The 9,734-nt window shown below is 40.0% G+C and overlaps 1 protein-coding gene across 1 annotated transcript; it reads right to left on the bottom strand.

Annotated features, from left to right (window-relative positions):
- Nucleotides 1–4,343: 4,343 nt before the first annotated feature.
- vps26bl (vacuolar protein sorting 26 homolog B, like) lies at nucleotides 4,344–9,078 on the bottom strand. Its single transcript, XM_023813619.2, has 6 exons — nucleotides 8,620–9,078; nucleotides 7,439–7,595; nucleotides 6,793–6,957; nucleotides 6,340–6,515; nucleotides 5,135–5,277; nucleotides 4,344–4,620 (listed from the first exon to the last, which is right to left on the bottom strand). The coding sequence occupies exons 1-6, from the start codon at nucleotides 8,840–8,842 to the stop codon at nucleotides 4,486–4,488; spliced, it is 999 nt and encodes a 332-aa protein (XP_023669387.1). The 5' UTR covers nucleotides 8,843–9,078; the 3' UTR covers nucleotides 4,344–4,485.
- Nucleotides 9,079–9,734: the final 656 nt, after the last annotated feature.

Below are 9,734 nucleotides of genomic sequence, written 5' to 3'. Positions count from 1 at the left end.
TGGAGTCGCAAGACCTGGGCAGGTGTTAAAACACTATGGTGAGTGTTAATCGAAGTGTAACTGAATTAAAGGCTTATCTGCATATATCATGCATGTGTAAAGAAACAAGAGAGAAAGAGGACTTTTATTAAGTATTGTTCTTGTTCAATTAGTGAGCACTAAAATGAAACCACATGAATGATTGTTAATCAGCATTGGACACCCCCCCGCCCAGTCACACACACACTCACAACCTCATACATATATTCAGTGAATTAAGTAGTACCATATTATTTACACACACCAGCCCTCCCGTGCACATTTACCAGGCACAGTTATAAGTAGTTTGTGAATGCAGTTAAAGTTAATTTCCCCACGGTTCTATCGATAAGTGTGTTAAAATGCTTACTCACTGAAAAAGCAGTTTGATATATGATGCTGACAAATTCCCTAATTCACAGAGCAAACTGATCTGTTGTTTGCTTTCATGAAGAAACAGCTGGGGGATTTCTTAATGTGTGTCAATACTTTAATGTATTACTGCAATTGCGGTTGAATGATATCTAGAGAACGCATATTCTGGGTGGATAACCATCTGGTACTGCAGCCTTTTCGGTCAACATCCTTATCTGGGTAGTTAGTAGAACTGCACAAGATTAATTTTGCATGATCCGGCATTGTGAACATTGTCCTCCAGAATGACTGGCCGCCTTTGTAAATAAAAGCAAAATGGCCTGTGAAATAAAGTGTTGTTTATCATCTCGATCTTTCATTCAAAATATTAAGTTGTTATCTGAAGTAAAATAACTTAAAGGAAAAAGGCTCACATTTTATATTTTTCTTAAGCATGTGCATCAAAATTATTGGGACCCTTAGAAAGTCATACGAGTGAAACGCAACCAAAGTATCTTCTCAATCATATTTTATGCTGCATGTCCATCCGAGTCATTACAAATACTTAGATGGCCAGCCATGTTTCACTGGGGTATGAATATGAGTGTGTGTCACACACAGGGCAAATTCCCTTAGTCATCAATCACAGTAGAAAAGACCTGGAAAAAACAGAAGAAATCAGAAGATCATAGCTAGCTAGCTGGCTAGCAGAAAATGCTGTGTCGGCATATCCTGAATAAGGAGGATGTCAAATTTACATGCAGTGTGGTGACCCCGGACAAATGCGTGGCTTGAGTGTTGGTGAGCCCCTGCTGGCTACCCATAATGCACCTGAAACTCCCATCTACCCCCAAACATGAAGTTACAAGCAAAGTTTATTGAGAGGCTCAGAAGTCAAAGTAACACGGAAAAAGCTAAGGGAAGGGAGTGTGTTTGAATGACTTACAGCCTGTTCACAATGAATAGAAGGCGTAATGGTTTATCATAGAGTCAAGTCAGATCTTCATGAATCCAAGTTAATCATGGTTAATCATAACCAGTGACGTAAGCTTGATCCCAAAATTGCAACTGATTAATCCTCAGATTATTGGTGTATAAAACATAATTCAGGTTAATACTGGTAGCTCTGTGCTTAAAAACACTGAGTTTAACTTTCAGTTTTAAGTTTCAGATCCGAGACGGACATTGTTGTACACGACATATAAACATTGTTTTTGATCTTTTAGGTTTATCTACTAGGTTTACGATGATGGCCAGTCAGTCATTTACACGTGGGGGAAAAAAAGATTCTGCTCATATACACTGATATTCACCGTAGAAAATGTTTGGTAATGGTTTACTAATCTAGACAAGGATTGTTGCTATTAACTGAAACTGTGGTACTGAAGGTTCACGCTGGGGACAGGCCTGTCACCGCTGTGGCGACTGACGGTTGAGCCAGGATATTTCCGATGAACTGTGTACACAGGAACCACAGAGAAGTGAAGAAACACAGACGCATTATCATGGCTAAAGGAACCGGTTCAGGGACACACATTTTGACAGTTCTCTTTTTAATCAAAGAAAAGGGATTAAAAACAATTTAAAATACAGAGACGCAAAATACAACTAACTGAGGAACAAAAAAGCAGTGTACTTATGTCCTGTGTTGAGATCTAAGGTTCTATTAGTCAAATACGCGTGTGGTGAGATTCCCTTTCACAAACTGCCTGGTACCTTAAAGCTGGCTCTTTTAGATGTTAATTAAATCATATATACCTACAACTCTGTAAATATATATATATATATATTCATATAATCGTATAACATTCATCATATATAATCATAAAAAGGTATGTGTCTAATGCCATTTAAAAGCAGTCTTTTCTGCACAATATATAACATTAGGAGACTAATTCAACCTACTGCCAAGCAGAGAACAAAGAACTGAACTGTTTTTAAAAATAGTACGCAAGGAAACATTTTAAAAAATGTACATGAGTACTTGAGTCCACACCTTACTTCCAGTTTTAAATTTCTATTCGTTAAACAGATGACACCTATAGGTTATTGGGAGGTGACAATTCTAGTTTGACACGTGATAATTAGTTTAAAGACTTCATATCTGCTCTATCCCCAGAGAACTTTTTAAGTAAAGAGGAAATAAAATGCTGTACGTCAGTCCACGCAGATCAGACAGTGTTATGTTATGTGCTGGTATAATAATCACACTACTACTTCTGAATACACACAGTCAAATTAAATTAACTATACAGGCCAGTGGAGTAGCTGAAAGACACAAAACAGTCCATGTTGGATAGACTTCAAGTTGAAAGGTCTGGGTGGTTAGTAAAGTATAGCATCTGGTTACTGGCAGAATTGAGACAAACGTTATCCCCCTTTGTTGCAAAATGAATGGAATGTAAATTCCACAGCAGCCGTTTGACACCAGCAACAAACAAAATCAACAAACAAACAACTAAACAAAGCCAAACAGTCTATCTTCACTTCTCTGGCGCAAAACCTAACTGCTCACATTTTTGTTAAATATATATAAATTTTGCTTTGACATCATGAGTTTTAGACTTAATTGAGGCGGGTGATTCCGACGTCTGACATGTTTCAAGCTTCAAAATGAGAACACAGTTGTGGCAGCTGCTCTCACTCAGGCACTGCAGTACAACAGATGCCAACACAGGAGTAGCTTCAACATCGGATATGATTTTCAAGACGAAGAGAAACACAGAGAGCAACAGACATGTCTGCGCTTTGAGGTTCTCCGGAATCACCACACGGGTACAAGACAGCTGCATGGGATCTGAGTTTTAGTTCACTAGGGAATGTCACATATGTAGTCCGCAGCTGCATGCTTTGTAGCCTTTGTTTACGCGTGTGGATATCTATATTTAAAACAGTATACATAGTTATAATACTGATGATTACCTCCCCATTTTTGATAAAAAAAAAAACAAAAAAACACAGAGAACCATGAAAAATAAAGCAAATGGTTAATTGTTTACCAATAATCCCCCCCCCCCATTTTGGCCTTCCTTCAGCTTAAAATAGAAACTAAGTGTGTGTATGATATGAATTTAAAAAAATGTCGTAATGAAAATGAAGGCATGGTACTAGAAGATGACAGACAGTACTGTAATACCCTAATGTATATGCAAATACTTTCATTTTGGAATGGTCTGAGATGGTCACGCATCTTAGCCATAGTCCTCTAAACCAGTGTTTCTCAAACTGGTTGTCATGGACCCCAAGACAGTCCACGTTTTTGCTCCCTCCCAGCTCCCGGAGCGAAAATGTGAACTGTCTTGGGGTCCATGACAACCAGGTTGAGAATCACTGATCTAAACTACAGGTATGTATATTATTTATACCAATTAGCAAAAACAGCCGTTAAAAACACACCCCAGCCCCAAGTCACAGCTTAGCAGAAGCTTTCAAATTTCAGGTCGGGCAAAGAAATGCAGTTATAACTGAAGTCTTTATACGTGAAAAGGAGCTACTGGAGTTTATATTCTATGTTGTACTTCAAAGCACTGGACAACGAAAGTGCAGTACAGGCTGCCATCTGGTGATGATCCACATCAATATGACAAAGTCGCACACAAAGACATCTTTAAGGAAGAAAACAGGAAAAGGAATGCAAAACAAAATGCCTGCATTAGCCAATGTTTTTTTTTTTTTTGCTAAATTTGATTAGTGTTCAGGGGGAAGGAATCGCAGGTCATTACACTGACGTACAAAAACACTAAAGGTTAAAATGACCACTGGAATAAGCACACTTGATTAAAAAAAAAAAAAAAAGCCACGTAGCTTGTCAATGATGGAAACAGCCAATTGGAAAAATTCCCGACACGATGATTTAAAAACTAAAGAAAAGTAATATTAAACTGTAACACAGCTTTTGCGTTTGTTCCCATAGCATGAACCCAGTCCTTCCTCAGCCTCTCCAATCTCTTTAGCCATAATTAAAAGGGAGGCTTTTCACACCATGGTTGGCGGTAATTTCTGGGGGCTGGGCGACGCCCCCCCGCGGCGCTGCCGTTACGTACGCACTCACCAGCACACACACAGACACAGAGTCCCGTTTTCCTAAGGAGCTGGTGGATTGGGCAGAGGGACTCAATTGCTGTCCTCCTTGGCCTGGGCTAAAGCCTTCTCTGCGGTGGCCGAGCCCTCGAAGCGCTGTGAGGCAATGGCGGCCTGGTGGGACATGCTCTTCCTCACGATGTCCCCTTTCCTCCAGAGGGTGATCTCCTGCAGGAGGGAGGACGGACGCTTCACCAATGTGCTTACATACAATTCTTGTCGTTCGGAGATTTTGCAATAAGCCCCACAACAACTGGACAAGTAGCATCTTCTGGATTCTATTCTATTATACGGGTTCCCAACCCCCAGTTTGGGGGAGGGCTCGGTTAAGTTCCCCCCACATCCTGAACGACAAGCTTTACTGATCAGTGACATTTCTGCAGAACATTTGTTGGTCCACGGTCATGGAAAGGTTGGGAAGCCCTAATGACATGAAACGTGTCCGACTCCAGACCACAAGACTTAAGGAACATGCTGGATTTGCTTTTTTGTAAAGGATTCCGGATTTCCGTTATTTCGACGGGAACTACTCAAACCAGCTGTTATAAGCGTTACTGAACTGTAGCACAGAAGCCCAAAGAATCCAGCTACTGACATCTGGTCTTCCCTAAAGCTGGTCATGATAGAGATCCAAAAACATGTCGAGCCTTTTCCATGTGGACCTGCATCACCAGAGCGATACCTGCTGTTTGAAGTAACGCCTCTCCTCTTCATCTATCAGCACCAGGTTCAGGTAGTAGCGCACAGAGAACTTCTTATTAATGTCTCGCATGGTGGGGGTCATCTCATAGCCAGCCAAGAAGAGCCTAATAGGGATGGATTCCCCTTAAAAAGAAAAGAAAGAAAGACGTGGTGAATTCAATAGGGTACCGGGGTCTCAGCCGCACACACGCCGGACGTTCGATTTGGCACTGTCATGAAGAATTAAACTTCTCGGGCTTCTGTAAATGTTTTTTGATGCACAGCACAGACTCCCGTGCTGAAATGCTGCTACCTGAAATAAATATATTAGCAGGAATAATTGAACACATTCTATCTTTCCCCTTTTCAGAAAAACATGCTTACACGGTTTCTCCATATCATCTACCATGTACTACATGAGCAGGTGCTATGGACTGATATAATTCTATACTGTTACATTGCCCTTTCATTCTTTTTTCATTTAAAGTGTAAATGTCAAAGAATCTCTTTTTTTATGTAGAACACAAAATTATAAAAAAGAAAAGCACAAAAAAGGTCTTGTACAGTTACTGCAAGAATGCAACTCATTTCATACATAATCCATTTCAGTGTAACCTTTAACAATTATGGCACCCTAGCATGAAAAAGAATGACCATCAAAAACATTTATATGCACCCTTGTTCCACAAAGCTAATGCTTTTCATGTTTCCTGGTGGAGCATTTTCTAATCATCAACTAGGGCTGCACGATCCCACATCACGATTATATGGTGCATCTGCAATAATCACCAGGACTTTACATGTATCATTTTATATAAATCCGGCGCATCCTTATGTTTAACGTGTCGGACTTTAAACTGCGAAAAGTACCACCACGGTCTTTTACCTTGTTTATCCACAATATCTCCTCTTTCAGAAGAGCAGAGCTCCACCTTTCTTCACCGCCACTTCAGTGCTTTTCGCTTCCATGATTTACCAAAACATTGTGGCGTCCTCCACAAACCACATTTAATAAACATAAGGATATGTCGAATTTATATAGACTACTGACTTTTGGGTGTCTCAATACGCATCTCATTAATATTTTAGGCACATTACTAATCTGCTTACCAAATTGTGGGCATATCGTGCAGCCCTATAATCAACACATTTGTTTATGTTTTGTAACTTGACTCTGAGAAATAAGAAAGGGCAACTGTTCATTACCTCTTACTGGTGCTCCATCCATGATCTCATACTTGGCGATGGTGTCATTTTCATGATATACGTTGGGACCGGTGCCCGTTGTCTCCCGTTTGATGATGTCGATCTCCATGTGTTTAATTTTAATCCGTACCAAAAGGAAGTAGATCTTCCCCACTATGACATCTTTTAGGTGGTACCTGCAGTTGTTTTTCCCCACATCAAAAAAGAAATAATTTATTATTGGGTGGTTATTTTATTTTCCAGACTGGAATATACCATTGTGTGGACAAGTTTAAAAAATGAAATAAATAAAAACAGAGAACAGAAATTTGGGTTGACGATGCAGTGATGTTAGTTGTAGTTTTAAGTTCCACTTTTCAGTTACTAACTTTAGAATAGCAAGTATTTTAAGTTCGAAACAGCAACAACAACAAAAAGAACAAACATTTTAAAGTAATGTAGTTCCTGTCTTACTTAGATTTGTTGTACTCAAACTCAATGTGCAGGCAGTCTTCAATTCCCACTTCCATCTTGATGGAGGAGTTCAGCTCGGGGTATGTGCTGAGTGTATGTACCACAATGTCCATCTCCTTGGTGATGTCATTGAGTCTCCTGCTGATGGTGGCCCTTAAAAAATACCTAGAGCATCCAAAACATCCACAACGAAGATGAAAACCATGAAAAATCCTTGCGCAAAAATGATCGTGGACTGCAAAGCTTCGGTCTGACTTTGGCATTACCAAAACGATACGCAAGGTTCATTTTCTGCTTGTCATTTAATTATGTCAGCAGGACAAATCTTTTGTAACATGGGCTCAATCAAGGTGTCATTACCAGCTTACCAGGCTAGCTAAAAGGAGTTGCGCTAAATGATAAATTTAGAAACAACACAGTCTGGTGTATGAGATCATGCAAAGGCCTCTCATTACCTTCTCCTGCGTATTGCTGCCCTCAGAAACACTGACAGAGTCTTCTATGTGCATAAAGTTAATTGGCTCATATAACCAGGTATAGGAAAATGAGGCCAGATTTTATCTTGCCACATGTCTAACACAATACTATTAAATGAAGCCCCTGGAAAATGCAGGTGGAGGTGAAAGAGAGTGAGCATGGCGCTTACCGTAGTTTGACGTTCTGGCCGGTGTAGGACTCGTACGGTTTTTCCACATGCGTGAACTCGAAATCAAAGGTCTGGGACTGTGTGAGCTCACCAGGCCGTGCCAAGTCTTTAACTAGAGACACAAACTCATGGTGGTTCCCTCGATCATAGTACAGCTCTGTGGAGACAGGAGCGGTCACTCCATATTGACCCCAAAAGGCAAGATGCAGAACAACTCATAGCTACCTGGCACAGTGCAGTTTTTTTCAGTTCCCCAAAACAACTGAGACTGTTTCCATGTAATTTAGTAGAAGTGAGATTTTTTCATGGGGAGACGTAAAAAGCTCACTTATAGGCCATATTTAATAAAAAAAAATACTGAATGTGGTTTTAAAACCGACACTGGCATCACTCATCAAAACAAACTGAGCTAATTACATTAATTATCTTTGTTCATTATTCTTCTTTGTACCCAGGTATCAAAACACAGCAAACTATAAGACACCAGTTGACCTGTGAAGCTACACATTTCAATAGATTCCTTGTGTTCTTTAGTACCTGTTGAACCTAATGATTATCGTTTTTGTCAAAACATGACAGCGCTCGTCAATCTTTGAATGCGTTTTAGCAAGGATTAATTAAGCAGTAAGATAAACGCGATCTGAAGCACTTATTAATATCCACACTCATAAACCGACGTTGTGGCGTTGCTTTGCAGTGACGGGCCCGTAGATAAGGGAATGGTGCCGCAGTCATACTCAGACAAATTAATGCAGAAATAGCTGTCTGTTGGTCTACCTCCATCTAAGCCTAAGATGCATGTGCACGTTGCAGGGAAGCTCCGCTGTCTGGTGTTTCCCCGCAAGTTTATGCGACTGGGCCGTTGCTTTCTTCCTTCCTTCCTTCCTTCTAGCGCAAATTAACGCTCGAGCTGGTCACGAGACTTAAGTCAGTTTCATTATCAGCCCTACTCATGAATGTATGCACGTCTCAATTCCACCCCCCAAAAAAATAATAAACGTAGTGCAGTTGGAAATTCACCACGTTTATACGCATCTAGCTGTGGGTTTTTCATTTGCCCCCTTCAGCGCTGTTGCAGTTCTTATCGGGCCACTTAAAAATGCAACACATCGTCCCCGCATTCATCGTGGCCTCCGACAGCTCTCTGCAAATGGGCCTATATATATATGAATGCCACTTACCAATCTGCCCAATGAATTCGATCTTGATCCCCTGATGTTCGAATCTTTTCCCTGGATTTTTGAGCGTCACGTTTACTTTCCCAGACACTGTCTCGCCATCGTAGAAAAGAAAATACTTGTCCTTTTTGCCATCTTCTGTCTTGTGCTCCACTTTCTTTTTTGTCTCAGCGTCATTCAGGACTATGTCTATTTCTGCACTTTGACCAAAACCAAAGAAGCTCATCCCTACACCGTTGGATTTTACTCCCCTCTTACTGTAAAAACCGAATTCAGTCACTCATCAAGATTGCCACCTTCGTCTCCAAACTGAATTTCACCAAGCTGCGGCAATAGTGTTTTTCTCTTTAAAACAAGTCGACTTACAGCAAATAATGCAGGTTGCTGTAAATATTACCAATTGAAAGACTGTAGCAATGTTGGAGATAACACTTCCGAGCTGCTTCCTCTCTGCAAGCGCATGCGCACACCGCAGGCGTCACAGTGGCACAAATACGGGAAGCGTTTTTCGCGTAGGGTGTCTAAAATGTATTTTAATATCTGCAAATCCCAACACGCATAGATTAATAATAAAAGTTTAATGTACGTAAAATATAATAGACGCTAAATTTGTAATGAACATATTTATATAGCGACATTTGGATAAAATTATCAAGAAGTGGCAGATATTCTAAAGTATGATATTCATATTCTGCAATAGTTTTTTTTTAATTATTTTTTACAGAATTTAGAAATTGAACGTTGCCCTCAATTTTGAGATCACTTCCTGTGACAGGGTGCAGTTCAGCTTCAGAGGTGGTAGGAATATGAAGTTTTAGAAGATTTCAAAATAAAAGACATTAACAATGCAAGTAAAATCTCATTTTAAAAAATGGGAGCACATATAAAATATTAGACAAAAAGCGAAAGGCCCTATTTTATACATACGACTTATATACTGACGATACAGAATAACATTTTGCCTCATACGGCCCGAATATATATTCATCATGTGATGTCTTTATTGCAAACATTTCGCTTTTCGTAGGCTACGAAGACATTGTTAGCGAAACTTTTATTTCGATACACATGTGCAGAGGTATTAATCAGCATTTCCGTAATGTATGACAACCGCATTC

The sequence above is a fragment of the Paramormyrops kingsleyae genome, chromosome 18, assembly GCF_048594095.1.
Source record: "Paramormyrops kingsleyae isolate MSU_618 chromosome 18, PKINGS_0.4, whole genome shotgun sequence".
Lineage (NCBI taxonomy): Eukaryota > Metazoa > Chordata > Actinopteri > Osteoglossiformes > Mormyridae > Paramormyrops > Paramormyrops kingsleyae.
The sequence above is the reverse complement of the archived record's forward strand: the minus strand, read 5'-3'. Positions and strand labels throughout refer to the sequence as shown.